This window comes from Cyrtonyx montezumae, unplaced genomic scaffold (genome assembly GCF_038088225.1).
Source record: "Cyrtonyx montezumae isolate F1298 unplaced genomic scaffold, pur_monq_1.0 scaffold_24, whole genome shotgun sequence".
Classification (NCBI taxonomy): domain Eukaryota; kingdom Metazoa; phylum Chordata; class Aves; order Galliformes; family Odontophoridae; genus Cyrtonyx; species Cyrtonyx montezumae.
In genome coordinates, this window is record NW_027071981.1 from 6,957,867 (window position 1) to 6,979,116 (window position 21,250).

At 41.3% G+C, this 21,250-nt stretch overlaps 1 protein-coding gene across 1 annotated transcript; it reads right to left on the minus strand.

Moving 5' to 3' along the window:
* Positions 1–343: 343 nt before the first annotated feature.
* ACTR2 (actin related protein 2) lies at positions 344–19,981 on the minus strand. Its single transcript, XM_065739604.1, has 9 exons — positions 19,848–19,981; positions 15,879–15,989; positions 11,795–12,010; positions 8,397–8,469; positions 6,904–7,040; positions 6,011–6,160; positions 5,168–5,313; positions 4,614–4,746; positions 344–3,387 (listed from the first exon to the last, which is right to left on the minus strand). The coding sequence occupies exons 1-9, from the start codon at positions 19,893–19,895 to the stop codon at positions 3,217–3,219; spliced, it is 1,185 nt and encodes a 394-aa protein (XP_065595676.1). The 5' UTR covers positions 19,896–19,981; the 3' UTR covers positions 344–3,216.
* Between the last annotated feature and the right edge of the window lie 1,269 nt (positions 19,982–21,250).

A 21,250-nucleotide genomic window follows, 5' to 3' on the forward strand; every position in this document is an offset into this window, starting at 1 on the left:
TTATCCACAACAGAACACCCTTACGTGGCTACCACGCATAGCCAGGGTCGCTGAACTCAATCAAGCATAGAGTTTGAACTAGGAAAGATTCCTCTCCAAGGTTACACATTAGTATTATATACATAATTTAAACAAACTAGGGTGGAGGGAGGGAAACATTGGCTAGGGAATGGAGATGGGGTGCTTTTCACATTCTATGACAGCAATCAGTAGGGAGCGTGCTATTTTCTCATGTCACGTTTCCTCAGCATAAGCAGCCCATGGTAGTTTCATGATGAAAGTTATGTTGGAGAAAAACCTGACAAAACTGTCATTTCCCAAAGGAAGCAAAGCAAACGTAATCTACTTCGAAAAAAATCTGATTTTATTTTTATATTGAAAAGGCCTGTCAATTTAAATAGATGTTTATTTCCATTTGTGGTCTCAACCAGTGCTGCGTGTTAACATGCTGTTCAGAGTTGTATAAAAAAGCCATTTGTGTTACATAGGTTAACATCCTAGAACACTGGGGGAGGGGTTTGAAGCAGCTTAACATTAAAAACAAGATAGCCCCAAAAAACTTACATCTGATGCAGCATCTTCTAGTCTAATTTTATAGGAGCTGAAGCACATTGCAAATATAACCAAAGTTATTTGGCCTTGAAAAAAAAGAAAAAAAGAAACATTAAAACCAGATTACTTTCATATAGTGCTTCAAGAGTGAAGCTGAGAGAACAAGAGAGCATACACACACTCGTGTGCAAACACACAGAGAACCACACTGAGCCCAACTGGAACACCCCATTCAGTTTGTGGATATCATATTCATTCTTCTGAATTCACGACAGCTGTAATTAAATATGCTTTTTCTTTCCTTCCCCCCCTCCTCCCCCCAAATAAATACACTGTTTCCATGAAATCCTGCATAATCAGCTGACGTTTCTTTCTAAAGGTGCCGTGAAGTTCTCTTGTGAAAGGGCCAAATTCCCAAACCTTTATTGAATGTAGGCACAGACCTAACCGAAGCCAATGGAAAGGGGAGAATGTGGTTTAGAAAAGGGGTTTGGGGTCAAGGTCTGGATTTGTACAATTGATCACGTGGCAGACTGTCATTTAAAAAAGGTTCTTAAGTCATTCTTTGGTTTATTTACACGATTCTCAGTGCTGTCCAGAAAGCCCAGACATGAGAAACCATAGCTCTAAAGCAAGTGCACAGCATTTTTAAATCTTGTGTGTTAACTGTTCAGAAGACTACAGGAATTCAGAATACCCCTTACATTCATGTCCCCAAAAATCTACTAACTGCATAAGTGCATGCACTGAGGCACGACCGGCATGCCTGTAAATCCATATTGTTCAAGTTATGAGTAAATATAGCTGCAGAAAACCCCACCCACCTATAATTAAATGGTCATTACTAGCAATACTATAGCATCTGTCTTGTTATTAAAGAAATGCAGACACGGTCTCTGCCTGTTCGGCTCTGCTGGCCAAAAGGAAGCTGTCTGCTGGATTTAGAAAGAAAGAATCCAAGGGAGTTTAATACCTCCATGTTCTCGAGGTCAATTATTAATGTAAAGATGTAGACATATGAAAGCACATCTCGTACATTCCAAGGTTTGGAAGTCAAAAGCAGATCCAAACTTCCTCACGTTTAAATGTTATGGTAGGCTTGGAAAACCAAGTAAGAAGTGACATAATATTTCCATGAAAAGCAAATCAGAACTAAATCTTACTGGCGTTCATATGCGAGCAGTTTTTGCTATGCTTTGTGTAAGGCAGATTTCGTTGCACTGATAGTTACCAGTCTGCTAACAGGAAAGAAAACACAGGCAACTCTACTTGGAGAAGATGGCTGATAATTACTAGGGACAACTTCTATTTTTCAGTACAACTCAGCTTTAATGTACTTTCTGGAAACAGCATTTTCGTCATTGGTTTTCACTTCCTTCCCCATCCCACCTAAAGTATCCAAAAAATCATGACTGGTCAAAATGAGTTGCAGATATTTACCAACCACCATCTCCTATCCCAGTGCTATTTTTAACTGGAACAAACACAGGTCATTCTTTATAACCTACCGCCAGTGGTTGTTTATAAATATCTGCTTGCTGCAATAAACACTGGTCATTGAAATATTCATTCGCAATAACTACTTGGCACTAGGTTAATATACTCGTAAAGTTTAATAGAAGTGCTTCTGATGTACATAACAAGCACTTAAAACATTTTAAAACTCGGTTTGGGGAGTTTTAATATCTTTAATTACAGTTTTCACAAGCATTTCTGAAAGTATTAAATCTCTTTAGAAGTTCAGAGGCTCCTCTCTCAGCACATCTTAATCAGTTTCTCAACAATTACAGAACAGCTAACGTAACATTCTCGCTCCCTATGCTGAGATAACGTGGTACCAAAATTTAGCTACAAGAAGAGGCATTTCTGGTCAGACTGACCTCCAGCTGTCCCTTGACAGGAAAACAACACAGCTCAAACCTGTCTCCTCCCTCCAAAATGAAAAATCAAAAGACATCTAAGGCCACAAATTTACCTTTGCCAGAATATCCGGTGTTCCCTGGTTTGTGGCAACTGTGTACATGCCCACTTAGAGAAATACAGCATGGAAGCCCTGCCACCTCTAAGGACTCTGATAAACCACCTCAGAAGCCAGCTGTAGGCAGCAGGGCATACGGAACCACACGACATCGAAACAGTGTGTTAAAGCCATTCCAGCTAGTTAATTAAGCTAGTTTCTAACTATCTTTAATCAAAACTCCTTATTGCAGGAAAGAAAAAAGTCTTAATGTAGAGAGAGGCAAAAAGATGCAGAAATAACCACCACGATGACCCAATAGCAAAAGCTCCAGTTTAAAGGTTTTCTTATGCTAAAAAAGGCACACAACCCCTTGTGAACTAGAGACAAAAGCTAGCAGTACTACAGCAATAAACCCAGAAGAAAAAGCCTACCAGAATTACCCAATTGCCTACTGGGAAGGAACAATGAAGTAGACAGGCTGCTCTTGCTCTGTTTTGTTTGCAGGGAAGTGGTCAAATTTAATAGTCAAATTTAGCCACATTAAGAAACATTTAACAAAAGCTACCCCAAGAAACCAGAACAAAACCTGACCTTTGGGTCAAAGGCCACAGACAGGCCTTTCCATAGCATGTAGCTGAGTGAGTTCAGAGATTGGCAATGAAAGAAAAAAAAGCTTTAGCCGTGATGGGAACAAGCTTTGGGATTTATCGAACAGTCACACCAAGCTTCTCCAGCACACGCACTCCCTTTTCTTGGTATTCTTGTCTGGTCATCCAGAAGTTGTCTTTGTCTTTCATGATGTCTGCTAGAACTGCGCCGCCCAAAAACACCATGTGCTTTCGGCGAGGTGGGTCCTCAATTCGGATCTTAAATTTCTAAGAAAAAATCAAAAACAAAAGACAACAAAACTGGTACCAGGGTCCCTGAAACAAAGCCTACTCGAATACAGTTGTGCTTTCTGCCAGAACAATGAAATGCAAGTTGTTCACAGTGTGAGAAACACAACCAAAACGCTGGAATGCTAGCACAGGGCACTCTGCTTGAGCTTCCAGCTCGCACAACCGAAGTGAAATAACTACTTTGCACTGGAAATTAGAGAGGGCTATTGACACGTCCCCAGAATTATACCTTCTGTGTATCTACAAAAGGCCCAGAAGTCAGAATAGAAAATTAAAGACCACATTTTTGCATTTTATGAACACAGAAGAAGAGTTAAATACTTGCTAAACTTTGATGGCTAAAATTAACACGAGTTTACCAGATCACACAATGTTTTAGAATTATACCAAGTCTGAGAAGGGCAGATGGAACAGATTCTAAATTTATACAACCTAGACCAGCTTATCTAATTAATATTCTTAATAATTTCATGCCCAAGCTCTAACTGCAAGAGCAAAAATGAGCACAGTCAAAGCTACGTGTGGTTCTGTGATCCTATTCTGTGCAAGTGAGTCATTCTAAATAGCTGTAAGAGATCTTCAGAGAATACCATATTCAAAGCTGAGGAAGTTCAATTCAGTTCAACGTTAGAAACATCGCTCTGAGAAATTTCTTCCATAAATATCTCCTTTTTGAGAAGCATACAGCATTGTTACTAGATAGAAGGCAACACTACCTCCGTAATGAGTTTGGCTTTTGTCTGCAGGTGGACAAGGAAAATTATTCCACTTGAGGACATGCGAACTCCAACTTTTAAGTTCTGAGCATTTCATCTACAATGTGTAGCATGAGCCCAGGCTCTCAAAGATAGAAATGATTTTTGCTCAGTGATGAATTTCTGAAGCACAAAAACTCATTAGCATCCTTCATTCTTTATTAGAGTCATATGCTAACATTTAACTGCGCATTAACTGCTCAGACTAACCCAAGACTTCAGGAATTACTTTTTATCAGCACGGCCAGAAGTCAGCTTCACTGCATATATATGCAAAAGCCACCAATATGAAACACAAGACTGTGAAGAACCAGGATGCACCAAGCTTTTCAAGCTGCGTGTAGGGTGAGCCACAGCTTCAGTCATTTCTGACTACTTGGTTCCCTCTAGTGGAGATTCAGGATAAACCCCCGCCCCACACAAACACAGCACTGACTCAGAACTTACTGAGAGTTTTTCCACATCTCCTTTCAGAACTCGTTCCAGGTAGAGCTGTTTGAGTTCCCGCTCCAGTCGTGAGGGCAGCCCAGGGTACATAGTGGACCCTCCAGACAGCACAATGTGCTTATAGAATTCGGACCTAACCAAGAGAACAGTCTTTTTAGTGTGCTGCAGAGCTTCTGGTAGGACAGGTAGGTTACCTGTACATACAGAGAACTAAATACAGATCTATGAAACTGTCATTACACAAACACAAAAACAACTTCTGCCTGAGTTTGGCACACTTCCTCGTGCTTTTCCAAATGTCCCAGAGAGCAGCAATTACAGAGAAAAAAAAACACAAAAGAAACCCCACACTTCCAAAATTTAATCCTTGCTTGTTTATATAAACTAGTCATGTTTTCAGACAACACATGAAGTTTCAAAAAGCCATCTGATACTGACCCCCAGTCCCAGTACACATCTTCACACAGCTGTGCACACAGTGACGACTAAAGCAAAAAATACATTACTTTCTTGGAAAGCAGTGCTTGCGTCACAAGTGAATGTCCTTCTCTTACCTGGTATCAATGTCAGCAGCCTGGATGGTGTTGAACAGCAGTTCAGCTACACCAACTCCCTCCACATTGATTAAGTGAGGCTGGAAAAGAGCCTCTGGTGCCTCAAACCGTTCTCCACCGACTTTGATAATCCTGCCATCTGGGAGCTAGTGAAAAGAGAGAGCACCATACAGGGGACTGCTTTTAGCCAGGCAGATACAGAACAAAACAGGAGGAAACGACTTACATTGTTACTTACTGTTTTAAAGCAGAAAACTGTTGCTTATTGTCACCACAGCAAGAAGTCAGTACTACTGAAAGAAGATACTAACTCTTCAATCGCAGTGTGATTCACTTACTTACAGAGATCAAGGACCAGATATACTGATACTGAAGCACCAAATGCTGCCTTGCAATACAGCTCTTGATTCTGATTTTAAAGATGAACTTGAAGCAAGAAAAATGCTATTCTGAAAGTCCTCTCATGTGCTATTACGGTAAGTCTCCTAAGAACAAGTTTACCTCTCTTCTTACCAGTTACCAGTCTCAGCTGTATCACAGCTAGAGGGATGAAGCTGAAACAATCTGGCACAGTAGAATAAGTCCATTTTCTCTACAAGTTTTTGTGTTGTAATATTCAAATTTCAAGCATCTACAGTTACGAAAGTCAGTACAAAGCTTTAAAGAAACCCCTAAAAGTCAACTTTTCAAGTTTTCCCAGAACCAAGTAATGTGATTCTACACACTTTTATGTCTGGGAAGTGAACTAGTGCCAAGAAAAACTTAGAGGGAATCAAAGATAAACGCTGCCTGATTTTAGACCTAATAAATTTAGGTCAAGAAAATCTGTCTCAAAGCACTCACCGTGTACGATTCAACCAGTACTGTGGTCTCTAATGCCAGCTTCTGCTCCTGCTCAATGTTGTATCCCACATAACACAGCTTCTCCTTGATCATGCGAACAGTCTCGAAATCAGCAGAATGGTTGAAAGCATACCCTCGCAGTAAGAGGAGCTACAGTGAACAGATGAGATTAGCCATAAATGTGAGAAACAGTACAGATCTCCTTATCTCCAGTGTGCACACTCAAAAGCTTGTCAAGTTTGCCTGGCATTTCTAACCGCAAATTCAATATTAAGTCAAATATGTAATTGTATCCATCAGAAAAAGGAAAAAAACAGATACAAGATCACTGTGAGTTGGAAATTTTCCTAAGAACTTCCAGTATAATTGTTAGAGAAGTGAAAGATAACTACACTAATTCTCATACTTAGGACTTCACTTCAGAACAGCACAGTACTCCAGTTAAGCAATATTCTGGATTAAAAAAATCCAAAGGTTTATACATTTTTAAAAGCAAGCAATCTATAAATTGTGTTATTTAATAATCAGGCAAGAATCATGACATTATTATTTTCCACACCAAAAAAGATGTTAGAATGCAGACTTGTTTTCATTTTACATATCAAGAAAGCCAAACTTGAGATTTTCCTTCCCAAATACAGAATGAAGTCCCTTCCCTTCTTAGATTGCTACTAGGAAAGTGAGTGATGTCTGAATAATATCAATGCTACCACATGATTCAGATGAAGAAACAAAATACAGAAAGGCTGAAGCAGTACGGAGAATACTGGTGTTCTTTACGTAATTAACATGAAAGGGAGGTGTTTAGCAGCTATTTTCTTGCTATCAAGGCATTTTAACTTGAACCAGGTGCACCACAGGTATCAGCCTCAGCCTTTAAGACTCCAGCTCACCTTAATGAGGTACCTGGTGATATCCCTCCCAGCAATATCTAACCTCCTGGTGAGATGAGGGAGAGAGAAACCTTCATAAACTGGGCAAATATGAGTTACACCATCTCCAGAGTCCACAACAACACCAGTCAACAGACCTAAGAGAATGGAGTGGAATGGGGGAGAAAGTACAACTTTTATTAACCTCCATAAACAAAGCAGAACAGTTTTAGCATTGTAATCATAACCTTGTTGGTATCCTAGAAGAACCTCAGCTCTAATGGTCATACTTTTGGGAAAAGTAATCAAAACTTAAAATTCAGTTATGTTCATTCACCTAGGTTTTAAATGTAAGATTTTCACCGTACAAATGCTCATATATACACATTAAAAATGGATCACCCTCACTCTTGCCTGGCTGCTTCATTCTCTACCATTCACCATTTTTTCCAGTACACTGACAAATTGCACTCTAATTAAAGACAGTAACTAAGATAATTAAATGTTCGTTGGGTTATGAATTCCTCAGCAGACCCAGCTATGCATGTGCAATGTGATATTAATTGCTCAGATATGAAGAAAACTAGAGGTATTCATGTCACAAGTTTCTCTTGTTAGAATTATTATTAGAACTTGTTCATGATGTTTTCATATTGAGTATCAGCCAATGCTTCCATAGGGCAGAAACTATCTGTTCTTCAGTAGTGGACTGCTCCAAGTTGGTTTATATTTTATTGTTCAGAGTAACTGAGCACTATACAGTAAAATACATATACAACTACAGCAGAATTTAAGACAGTATATTTTTGGGACAGATAGAAAGAAAAAAAAGAATAATTAGCAAATAAAACTAAAATCCAGTGTGAACTAGTGAAAGAGTGCTTTGGGTTCAGCTGCTTTTAGCAACGTGCACAGTAGTCCCTCCCTTCCACTTTTCGTCTTGGACACAGAAACTGTGATGACATATTCATGAGTAAGGATATTTTAATGTCCTGACACACAATGGTTAAGCACACCAAGCCACCAGATGCAAAAAGTCATGTTATTAGAACCCATGTGCTTGAATATCCTACATCAGTGAATCTGTATTTTTCTTCTGAAGCTGGCAGCTATTTATTCTTGTTTAGATACAGCAGAAGAATCAACATGTTCTTGAACTGAAAACAGTCCAAAGTCACCTAATCATCTGCTTGAAATTCACTCATGGTAATAAATCTTTTCTTTATCAGAAAGCCAAAAGCACATCATTCAGAGCTGGAAAGATGCTGAAGGCTAAATGACTACACCTTGAAACAACAACAGTTTGGATAAGCTGGGTTTTACAAGTACACCTGCTAAATGCATGCACAAAGATAACTCAGTAATTCCCAAGAACTAAAGGCAAACCTTTAAGACAGAATTAATTAAGCTTGCTTACAACAGCATCAAAGTAGACCCAAGTCTCATTAACACCATATTAGAGCTCTGTCTCAGCAACACATAAATTAAACATATTTTAAGTTATCTTTGCCTACCTTGAGCATACAAAGTAAGGACAGCCTGAATGGCTACATACACTCCAGAAAACTGGTATGTCTCAAACATAACCTGTAAAATGAAGGCAAAAATTAATGTCCAACAAAGGTCATCCTCATAGATGCCCGAAAATAGTCTTTTTGTCATTCTCTATTTCTGCTAATCAAAATCACTTTCCAAGAAATTCAGAAATATTGTAGGCAAACATTAAAAACCTACTTGCTTTAAGTAGCACTGTCAGGTCTATACCATACCAGTCCATTCATGCAAGTTGAGACATCTCAAGGACTTAAAACATTTCACATCCACTCAGCAACAAAAATCGAATACTTTCCACAAACCTGTACGCCAATTCCTGCAATTTTACCAAGCCATTTTCTAAAGTGCCTATCGAGTACTTGCAGGCCAGCCAGCTACTTCATTATTTGTGTGATTTGGGAACTAAACATTTGGTAAAGCTGTAAGTTCTAATTCTCATGAGCTTCAGATTTTTTTCTTCCCCATGTCAGGGTCACCTGCACACCCAGAGATTGTCACCTCCTCATACTGGTCTGGAATCAGCACAGACTGTTCTGTGCATTTGGGCCTTCTTCCCTTCTTTGAAGCCCAAGAGATGACCAACTTCTAGAATTAGCTTTAGTGCAAACCTCACTACAATGGAAGAAGTACATCCAGAATGACTCAGTTACCACTTTCAGAACAACACAGGGTTTACAGAACAACTCTTATTAAAACGTGAAAGGTAATTGCCCATCTCACAGACTAGGCTCCCCGAAGCACTAAAACTAGCTGCAGTGAAGAAATGGTTTAAAATTAAAGGATGTCCAGTTTACAGGATCTTGTCCTCTTTATAAACACAAAGAGGACCAAGTAAACAAGTAATGCACAGCAGCTCCCTCCTCCAAATTCTTTATCAGGAAAAAAAAAAAATGATGAACTCTGATCATTCCAGCATGAAGTTCTGTTTCTGCTCTTCTACAGCCTCCTGAGCACTTCTGCCACTTCCAGGATTAGAAACTGATTAAATCCTAAGCACTCCCACAGTTCAAGTAAAATATATCTTAAAGATCTTAAATATCTTACAGGGGAAAAAAAAAAACAACAATGCCTGACAATTTCAAAGTTCTGAACTATTTAAAGACCCTCCTCTGTTGGAGGAGCACGTTTTTAAATGTCTGTTCCACATCAAAATCCTGATCCTTGCAAAGTCAAGTTAATTATTTCATAGCTATATTGAGCACATAGCAAAATCCCTGGGAAGACAGACTTCCTTTCTTAGAACATCTGCAGTGAGCATACAGTATGACAGAAGTTAGAGGAACGTAGAGGTGGTAACTGCAGAGTGCCTTGCCATGAGAACAGTGTTCTTTGGATCTTTACAACCCTCCTATCTGAACTGCAAAAAAACCATTGAAGCTCATATGCAGAGATTTGGGGTTTGCTGTTTTGTCTTTCAAGACATCTAGGTCCGTTCTCCTTCACTAGAAAAATGCCTCATTGCCAGATGAGCACGTGAAATAATGTAAGATGTAAATATAGAGCACAATATTCTCCCAAAAAAGATTTTCCTTCTAGCACCAGCTGCTATAGGATTAGCTAGTGATGTTCTAATTGGGTCTAGGAAGGAAGAACTAAGAATTGGGATAAAGAGATAAAGAAAACTAGACTGGAACTAAGAGAAGTGCCTATGCCAGAGTATCTCTCTAACACTACGTGACATGCCATGAAAGTCAAGCTGCTCCTAAGGGTATTTCAGAACAAGGATGCAGCAAGCAACAGGAGACAAGCAGCAAACATTACATTAAATTGAATAGCAATCTGCGTCTTGTGCATGCTACAAAAGAAATATCACTTTATATACGTATAGTTTACAATGTTCACATCACAGGAACACTTGCTGCTATTGCTTTGTAGCTGTGTTTGATGGAGAAATGCAGTGAGGAAAGAAAATCAATGGAACCAGAAGGAAGTACAGCATATGTAATTATCTACTATCTTGATATGATCCAAGGGACTAAGCTTTTTCTTCCAAAATACTATTACTGCAACACATCACAAAATGCAGAGATTTACTACAGGCTTTAGGAAAATATTAATTTGATTCCCTGCTTCATTCTAGGCTAGCCTCCATGAAAGAGCCTGTGTCAAAATTGGAAGGCAGACAAGTGTAAATAGGTTGCAGTTAAAAATTAAATATTCCTAGTCCTTGTAATGCTATGATCCATTGGAAATATTAATAGAAACAGTGAAGTCCTGTTTAGCCCAAGTCTGAGTGTATGAAAATGGATTCTGGTTCTCCTAATACTCTGAATCATGGTTAAATACCTACAGTCTCTGGAGTGGTTTCAAAAGGCACATGAGGCAATACAAATGTTTTCTCAGACTTCAGAAGCTATAGGAGGCTTCTCAATTTATGGTATAAAATTACTCAGTGCCAGAGTAACTAAAACCCAGCCTGCTGCACTTAGCAGGACAACAGAAACAAGTACACCATTGTGGGCAGCGGAAAAGCAAAGCAGCCTCAACAGGAAATTCAGCCATTCCCACTACACAGAGGCAACCCAGAACAGTCCACTATCTTCATCACACCACAGCTGACAGATAACAGATAACACTCCTAATGTTGGTTTACACAGCACTTAGGTAACGGGCCACTAGTGTCTATAAATGCTAGAAATTTTTCAATTTAAAACCTGTACAGTTTGATTAATCTTGAAGTTTTTCCACCTTGGATTTATTTAGCAAGCCACTGACAGAAAAGATTACTGCAAAAACATCCACAGTCACAGTGCAGAAAGCATTACTACAGGTATGATAACTGCTGGTTTTTAAAGGAAAGTTAGTGGGTAATGATAAAAGGAAGTTCTTATTCCTCTAACCAACTGAATTCAGATGCAGCTCGGGCTGCCCAGGGCAGCACTGTGAGATCCAGGATCCACAAACCTAGCTTTCCTTCTAAGAAGGATTTCATTGATAATCCTTAGCATTAATCAAAGAGTGATGAATTGATTGCCAACACACCTCTGTCTCAGCTACTTCCTGCAACACTGCTCCATCTGGTAAACATCATCTTGTTTCAGAAGAGATTGTAAGCCAGTGATGTTCAAGCCTCAGAATTAATTTAAATTAATTAACATTCATCCAATACCTAGTAATCAAAAATATCTTAGATACCTGAGTATAAACATGGATTTCTAACTCTGTTTTGTTGGTGACATGGCTTGAGACACTCAGTCTGCTTATTAACTTTTATTTAAGAGGGACTGTTAGAATTTGGCTGCAGTAGCCTTTATAACCATGGCTGAACTGTCTTGCCTCAGGAGAATTCAAAGGAAATTCAAGCATCTTATCCATATTTCCACAACAACACATGTCAGTTTCTACTCAAGAGACGTACCTCCACAATCTTCTCTCTGTTTTTAGTTGGGTTCATGGGAGGCTCTGTAAGTAGTATTTTACAATTTTTTGTGTCAATATTAAGTTTCTCTGGTCCAAATGTGTAATCCCAGAGGTGTTTCATATCATCCCAGTTCCGAACGATGCCATTCTCCATTGGATAATTAACTTCCAGCATTGAACGTAATTCACTTGCTTCATCTCCAACCATGAGATCCTGTAAGATGTTAATGCAGGAGTATGTCAGTGTTTGCAAAGTCTTCTAAAGAACAAAATCCTCAAACAGTGACAGCAAGCTGTGCTAGCTCACATCTATTTGTGTTTTTAAACAATGCCCACATTCAGAATCGCTTTCAGGAACTGTGCAGAGAAGCAGAATATACCCCATGCAGTATTCAAATTGGGCAGTTATCCATCCCAAAACTTTTCCAAAATGAACTTTAAATTCCATTTTCCAAATAGCCCCAAACACACCAACAAGCCCCACTAAAGCTAGACACTGCAAAGACTTCTGTAAGTGTAGATGTTTCTCCATTGACACCTCCAAAATTTTCCCATCAGATTTCAAAAGGCAGAGATGGAAAAGGAAAGGAGGTGGGACTGCATGCTGTAAGTTTCTGTGCACAATACCAAAAAATGAATACTGACTTGTTCATTAGCAAACAGAACAGTAGCAAAAGCAAATAAGTGATTAGAAGTTCCACACTATACATTAAGAGAAACAGTGGTTTACAGATTGGGGTGTGAAGAGGAGAGACATCTAAATATAAAATATACCCTGTTCTGTTCCATGCTGAAGTCCCAAGCCAAAAACCATGGTAGTGCATTCTTACACACACACAACCAACTAATGCAGTTTGTACAGTCACTTCCCATTAATTAAGCAACCTGTTTCTTAAAGTTAGTTATGCAGTTATGCAAACATGGCACATTCAAATTAGTAGCACTGTATCTTCTCCTTTCCCACGTACTTCCCAGAGAAGGATGCACAATATAACATTGTGTTTGTACCCCACTTTATCTCATATTTTCCTAAAGAAGCCTTAACTGACTTGCTGGCATCTAGCCTCTAAGAATATACTTCTGGAGCACTGCTTTCCCTCTGGTGCTACCTTCATGTCACTGCAGAGAGCTGTCTGCTCCATACAAAAACATGCCAGTCACCGTGGCACAGAAAACTTAAAGCAAAGGTTATTCAATCTACTGTTCAGTGCAAGGGGTTAAAAAGACAGAGAAATCCAGCATCAAATCCATAAACGCCCATTTCAGTAGCTGTTGGCAACCAGAATAAAAAGGAAGTGTATTGAAGACAGTTTAAAATAAACTGTTCCTCTCCCATCCCTTCTCCCTGACAAAGTGCTTCGTTCGCTTTCCCCTGCACAGTTCATCACACCTCTGTTACCCAGACTGCACAGAAGACAGAAGTCAAGGCTCTGCTGTTTTAAATCAAATGTACTTCAGTGAAAACATACTCCAGGAACTCCCACACACACCACATTACGCCATCAGAAACCCCAGCAGTGAGAGGAATCAGCAGCCTTTTTTTGAGTGCTGTTCTTGGAGGCTTTGTGCTCCTGGACAGGACGTAGCCCAGGAAAAGCCGGTATTCAAACACACAATCAAGTCACACCAAACCTCTGCGTCCTGTTAATGTAACAAAGCTGAAAGGCAGAAACATTGTTCTCAGGGCACACAAACAAACAACACGCCTGCTGGGTGAGGGAGGGCAGTGTACACAGTGTCACTGTCGTGACATTCAATGTTTCCACCACTCTGGGACTCAGTAATATTCGTCCTACTGGACATGGAAACTTTTTTCAAGCCCTTGAAAAAGGTCTGTAATGTTGAGTAAAGCAATTTCCACTGTTGGAGATACTGAGCTCACATTGGTCTTACAGTGTTATTCTTGCACCTTGCAAAACCACAGGTTATGTCACACTCAAACACGATACATAAAATACTCATGAATTAGTTGCTAGTAAACCAAAGCATTGAAAAACATCCAAAGTTAAGTACATATTCAAATGCAAAACATAAGGCAAGAACAACAAATTGCTTCAAAAAACAGCAGAAGAGCTAGAAGTCCCATCAAGCATAAACACGCATGGGGAACCCCACTTACCATTTTTTTGTTATTCTACTTCAACAGGTCAAGAAATGTGAAGAAAAAGTAGAAGCAAGAAAGTCAGAAAAAGCCTAAATGAAATTCCCCAATTATTTCAAGCACACAGTAGAAATAAGCTGAAAAGAGCCATAGGCACAGCTGGAAAGTATAAGATATGAAGTGAAGTAGTAACAGTAGGGCCTGCAAGTTCTTTACAATAGCAAACTATGGGTGTAGTAAGATAGAAAAATTAAAGCAGATGGGAAGCATCCTGGAGTACAAAGTACTGAAATTATACAAATTATTACAAAATGCTGAAATTATACTGGGGTCATTTTCATGACTAGTGAGATTCTTCCTCCTTCAACTGAATTGACACAAAAAATATCAAAAGCCAAAAAGGTAACTATCAGCACTATTAAAGCAAATCCACCTATTGTGTGAACTGTGTCAGAGGAAAAGTGTTCACAGTTTGTGGCAGCTGCCTTAGCACAGGCAGTACCAAAGACTGGTCAAAGCATGGCCCCTTTTCCTCATTTGAAATCCAGAGAAAGACCAACCCCCTGCCATGGGCACAGTTAGTCAGATAAACCAAGTGTCACGCCTAGGAGTTTGAAAATAAGGGACAAGGCTGGACAGATGCACATATTTTCCCCTTCTATTATGCTACTACTCAGAAGCAACGGGAAACGCCTGCATGTGTGAGGTTCTACTTGACCTTCACTGGCTGAAATCATAGAATCATTGAATTGCTCAGGCTGAAAAAGACCTTCAAGATCATCAAGTCCAATTGCAACCTAACCATACTGCCCTAACTCTAACAACACACTGCTAAATAACGGCCCTGAGCAGCACATCCAGGCAGTTTTTAAGCACATTCAGGGATGGTGACTCAACCACCTCCCTGGGGAGCCTATTCCAGTGCTTAACCCCTTCCTTAAAGAAGTTTTTCCTTACATCCAACCTGAACCTCCCCTGGAGTAACCTGAGGCCATTTCCCCTTGTCCTGTCACCAGTGAGAAGAGACTGAGGGTTTCTACAGTTCTGCATACACTTCTGCTTAACTTTCAAGTTCCTGCTTCTGTCTTGCCCTCAAACTAGCTTTAAGAACTGTGTCAAGAGGCAGTCAAAATTTACCTGTCAAAGAAATTCCTCTTTTTCAGCTTTTTCTGCTCTCTAAAGTGGCTGAGTGTACTGCAGCACATTAGGGTCAGGATGAAGTGAGAATGTGCAGCTAGAAGCACAAGAGACTGTGACCCCAGCAGGGCCAAGACTGAAGCCTGAATTGCAGAAAATTTCTAACAATTGAAGCATTGCTCTGTAACTACAAAACAGTGAGAAATGACAGCTCCCCCAAGACTTCTGAAGATTTGGGATCAGTGGTTCCCCCACCACCCCATGCCCAGAATAACATGGCAAGAAGTTGTTAAAATATGGACCCTTGCTCTCTAACTGATGGTCCCAGCATTGCATATATCAACAATAAAAAGAAAACAAAAGCAACAGAAACAATGAAATGCAAACACAAACAAGCTTAAACCTCTCATACAACATCACAGATGATTAGCTGTGATCAGAAAGCAAAGAGCACAGAAAGACCTTGAATTTTCAGAAGCTCTTCAGCATTGTCTCACAATCTTAAAGTACAGCTCAGTGACAAATACCAACCACTTCTGTTTGATTTCTGCCTTCTAATCTTGACAGCTTTTATATATTAGCATTTCAAGTCCCTTTTAGCCCAGAACAACTTGAGCTCTATCTGTTGGTTCCACAATTTTAGCAGCTGAAGGACTCTGTGGAGCGTTAGACCACCCTCTTGATTTCTTTGTAGTACATGATGGGCTAAAACACAGCATGGAAATTAATCAAGAGACACAGAAATGGCATAAGGAAGAATACAGAAACAAGCATTTCCAAACACTGCGTAAGTCAAAGGATGTCCTAAATTTTATTTGTTAGAAAAGAATAAAAAAAGAATTACCTTGATTTCAATGTTTCCCACTTTAGCGGTTGATCTTATAATAGGTCTTCCAACCAAAGCTGGAAATATGTGCTCTGGAAAATTTGAGCCTGCATAGCCACATTTCACAAACTGAAAAGAAGAAATAATTTTATTAGAGCACGTATCACTTTATTTTACACACAATGATCTGTTTGGGAGTAAAACGACACGTTTAAGAGCATGTGTCCTACGAGATTTATACTTTCAACTCACTTCTACACGAGTTTCAGATACGTAGATATACAATGCTGAATTCAAGTACCTTCCAGAATGTTTTCTAAAACAGACTTTCAGATTTTGCAGAAGCAATATGAAAATGACTAAGTACACTGAGAAGTATAAAAGAGTGTAGTGTTCAAACCTGAATTTCTTGCCACCTTATGAGAAGTTCCCCAGCAAATTAACTTACCATTTTGAAAAGGATGGCCTTGTAAGTCCCCAAATTACTTTGCCTTTCCAATTAACACAAAGATCAGCATAACAAATGATAAGTCAGAAAACACAAAAACCTTGTGACCTCGGCTGTTAACTGTTCTAGTTAACTTTGGGCTAAAAGTTAAGAGTGGAGAGGGAACTGTTAGTTTTTTGTGCCCCTCTTTTTTTCCCCTGGCTCAGAACTCACACTCTACAAAGGCAGAGCTGTTCGGAATACCAGCAGAATTACCACGTGTAACATTCATTTCACTCATTCCATTGCAATCCATGCTGTCTGTAAAGGCAAGTACTAACTGACTCTTGCTTAAGTTAAGACAAAGAGTACAGGGAGTTACATAGATCTTATCTGTGTATTCAAGAATGCACTGCTGTTACAGAAAAGCAAAGAGCACATTTTTGGATCACACTCCCTGAACGTGCCACAGGGCTTCACCAAAAGTTTTTACACCTCAGGAAACATCTGAGATATTTTGGAGGTCTGAGCTGAGTGCAAATAAAGGTTTACAGATTCTTTTATATATATCCTTTCTTAACAAATTACTGCTTTCAGAGCACTGCACGAGTTTTCTATGCCAGAATACTGTACCAGCAAGAAAGATGAACTAGAAAACACTAAGCTGCAAAAAAAAAAAACAAAAAACCCTAAGTTCTTACCCTTTCAGCTGTAATTGTAACTTCCAGTCCATTTAAGCCCTAAGGCCTTGACACACCTTGCTGGGATGTTGCGTAACAGAAGGATACTGGCAATTAACAAATGTGATAGCTTAGACATTCACTGCCTCCTCCCTCAATCTTACTCATTTTATTGTGTGCCAACTGAATCCAGCTCCCTCTTCCGGTTAGAGCCAAGAATCTGTACAAATGACATTTCTGCAAACTCTGGTAAGCTCTACATTGTTAACCAAACAGAAGGGGCAAAATTTTCTTTCTGCCTTTCTCCCCTTCAAATCCATCTTGCTTCCCCAGGCTACATGAATAATTAGTGAGTACCAAAGGCAGCCTTGTAGGGAGTGGGAGATGCTGAGCGTTCTCAGGGTAGCATTCTCCCTGCCACCAGGGAGAGCATTCAGTTGGTTGGGCAGGCTGGTGATGACGTAGTGTTAGGTACTAAGGCTGAAGAAGGAGACTTGATCAAACTACTAAGAGATAACTGATAACAGGTTAAGTCACCTTAGGAACAAACACGTATTCCTGCAATAAATCCTGAACTGCCTGGGATTTCCCTCCCTTACAAAAGATCTTTCAAAACATCTGGTTGAACATTATAAGTTAGTTCGGAATATAATCGTCATCTGGAGCCAAATCTAAAATACTCTGTGTTCTTCCCACCCTCATTTGAAGCCCTCTGTTAAAACTGAAGTACAGTGTGCTTATTTCTCTGCCACCCGTTCTCTGTACAGCCCTTGGAACAATTAGCAAATGATTTCAGTACAACACTCAGCACACAGTACAGCTCAAAGAACAAAATCAACACTCGATGTATTTAAACATCTTGGCAAGGAAGCCAAAGTTCACCATCACACATTTTTGCAAGTGCCTGCTCTGCATTCAAAATGCTTTAAGAGAAGCTACTTAGTTTGCCTGTCCGCATGGCCATTTTACCATATATAGTTTCTTCTCCATTGCTCTGTGGTTTACACGGGTTCTTTCACTTCCTACTGAGTCATCAAACAGCAAGAACTTCAACGTATAAGTATTCTTTTGAACTAAAGAATGAGGAAGCTCACAGATATCACGTGACAGGCTTTACAATGAACATATTAATATTCTCATCAGGAGGCTGTGCTTGGTTCCTTCAGTTGATGTAATTCTCAAACAGAAACCCTAAATACTACCAGAGAAACACTGCAGGCCACTCAGTTACTTATTGCTCACCCTGTAACAAACATCCACCTCTAATGCTCTTGCTGTCATTATGCCACTGCCTGCCTCCATTCTGCACTACATGTTGCAAGAACTTCCTCCCAGTCACCTCTTCCTCTAAGCAGCAAGCTACATTAAGGTCATATTTAATCGTGACAAGCGCAGTAAATTTCACACAAGTTTAAAGCTGAAACTGCATCTGAGTTTTCTAGCCTCTATTTTGATGTAATATTTCTGGCACCTGACAACAGACTTAATTTTGCACATTAATTATGACATATCAGAAATCCATCAGATATAAAGTAGGTCCTCTTTGTCACACATAAAAGCAGCTATCATGAAAAATACCCCTTTGACATTGTAGGACTAACCTGATGTATTCAATTCCCAGCTGAGGTTTCAAAGACTTGCTGATGTCAAGAACAAAATTCTCTCCCGGTTTAATTCTCCCAAATTGACCTAAATATTTCAAGCTGACCAATTTAACAATCACATCCTGATACCTCACTCTTGCACAGAGTTGACTCTGCAGGCAGGATACCTCCAGACATACACTGTTCTGCTTGGAGGTAAACACAACCCAAAGCAACAGAAGCTGAAGTGACACTGGCCCCTCCTGCGGGCCCCAAAACAGCAGCAAAAAGGCACCTCAGCCTGTTAGTATATCCAGCTGGCATAGTTCAGAGAGCAAAAAGTGTAGCATTCTAAGAAGTCACTTGCATGAAGCACATATACCTACCCATCTGTTACACTGTACATAATGTAGGTTACAAATACAGCTTGGGAAGCTGTAAGAACAATTACTTCTACCCCAGGCTGCAGCAGTGTGATAGCTCCAGCCAAGTACACTGCCACAAGAAGAGCAGCACTGAATGATGGAGAGGGATCCTGAGATACAGGCCTCTTGGGATAAGCCTGACAAGAAGAGCATTTAACACTTATAAAAAAAAAAAAAAGTGGCAGTCTTTTTTCTTTTATATACTTCCTTTTTCTGAACAGTACCATGGGAAGCACCCAGCCGAAGCTCAGCCCTATTCGAGACCACTTCCCCCAGAAGGGGGAAACACGAGAAGGCAGCAGAACCGTCAGACCCTCGCTGTCAGATGGCGGCTCTCACCGTTCCAGCCGCTAACTGCACACTCCGCAATTCAGGACGCCGAATCCCTAACAACGCCATCCTTTGTCTCAGCTACTCCATCCTCGGCTTTATGTGTGCTTTTTCTTTATTTTAAGCGCTGATTTGCTTATTTATTTTTTGTAATACGTATATATGCGTACGTCTTTAATTATATCTGGAGGAGGGGTGGGACGGGAAGGCGCACACAGGAGACACTGCCACCCCTCCCCAAGGGTCTGCCGCCTCCACCACGCTCTCTCCGCCACTTCCTGCCTCCACGTTACCGAGCGGACGACGGATTCCTACCGTGTGCGCGCACGGAAAGGAAAGTGGAAGGGATCCCTGAGCGGGGAGCACCCGGCGATCGCAACGCCGCCTCCGCGCCTCCCGCGGCCCATTCATTCCCGGCCGCCTCCTGGCGGCGCAGGCCCCGTCGCTGGGCCGCGCTGGGCGCGGCGGGCAGACCGGGCGTGCCGGCAGGAAGCCGGCCCGGCGGAATCGCCCTTCTCCCTCCCGCCTCCCGCGGGACTCACCCCGGTGCCGTTGTCGCACACCACCACCTTCCTGCCCAGCGTGTCCATCCCTCCTCCTCCGCCGCCCAACAGACGCTCCGCCGCCTCCCGACCGCCGCACCGTCACCGCACGACGCCGCCGCCGGGCCGCGCGCCCGCCCTGCCGCGCGCGCACGCCGGAAGCCGTCAGCGCCCCGCCGCAGACCAATCGGAGCGCCGCAAGCGCCTCTTAGCCCCGCCCACCTCCGTTGCTATGGAGGCGGCGAGGTCTGTTCGGGGAGGTCCGGAACGCTTCGCTTCGGGACCCCTCGCGGGGTCCGAGGATGGCTGAGGTTGGAGTGGACCTCTGGAGGACGTCGAGTCCGCCCTTCTGCTCCCCTAGAGCCCAGCACTGTGCCCAGGGAAGGAGATTCTGTACGGCCTCAGCCGTGCCCCTCACATTGAGGCCTGAAAGAGTGCCCCTTCCCAGGTGGTGTTGCCCGGTTCTGCTTCGTGTCCTTTCAGCCGTCTCCAAATAAAGCAGTGTGGTCCTCAGCGTTCCACCGATGGCCGAAAGGCTCAAGAAAGCAGGAGCGTGCCCCGCCTGGGAGGCAGTGCCAGGTGTGCCACGTGTGGGACAGGGCCCAAGAGGATGGCATGGAGCTGTGTCAGGGGAGAGTGGGGCTGTGAGAAAGGATATGCCTCAGAGGGCTGTGGGCACAGGCTGCCCAGAGCAGTGGGCAAAGCACCAGTGCCAGAGCTCAGAAAGCACTGGGACAGTGCTCTCAGCCATTGGGTTTGGGTGGTGCTGTGTGGAGCCTAGGGTTGGGGTCAATGATCCTATTGTATCCCTTCCAACTCGGGTTATTCTGTGGTTCTGTTCCTCTACGTTATCATCCTCCATGCTGACCCACTCTGAATGGCAGCACATTGCAATTAGGTGTAGCAGAGGTGATATAAGCACATCTTTTTCTGTGTTGTTACTGAGTACTTGAATAACAGCTGTGATTTTTTGTGCTTTGAAACATAAGAAATAGCAGAATATGTTCCATAAAGTTTAACTCATTAAAAACTATGAATCACATTCAGATACTGAGAACGAAAAGAACACAAGGCAGCTTTCTGAAGCATTCAGCTATCCAAAGATACGTGAGTTAACCAGCACAATGCAGGAATAATGGAAGGACTTCCTGGTCATTCTGGAGCATCAGCAGCTTTACCTGGATATTAATTGCTCTGTAGTAGGTAAGTTTTGCATTAATACTTTCAATTTTTCAATGTGTGATGTTTTCATGAAAGTGAAGGGTTTATGTCGTTACTTGATGCGTGTAACAGATACATATAACAACTGCCTTAAAAGCCTGTTCTTTGTCCAGAAAAAATAGTTGATCTGTTTATCTAAAGTCACTCATCTTGCTGAACTCATTGTAAAGGGCTCAGACTGA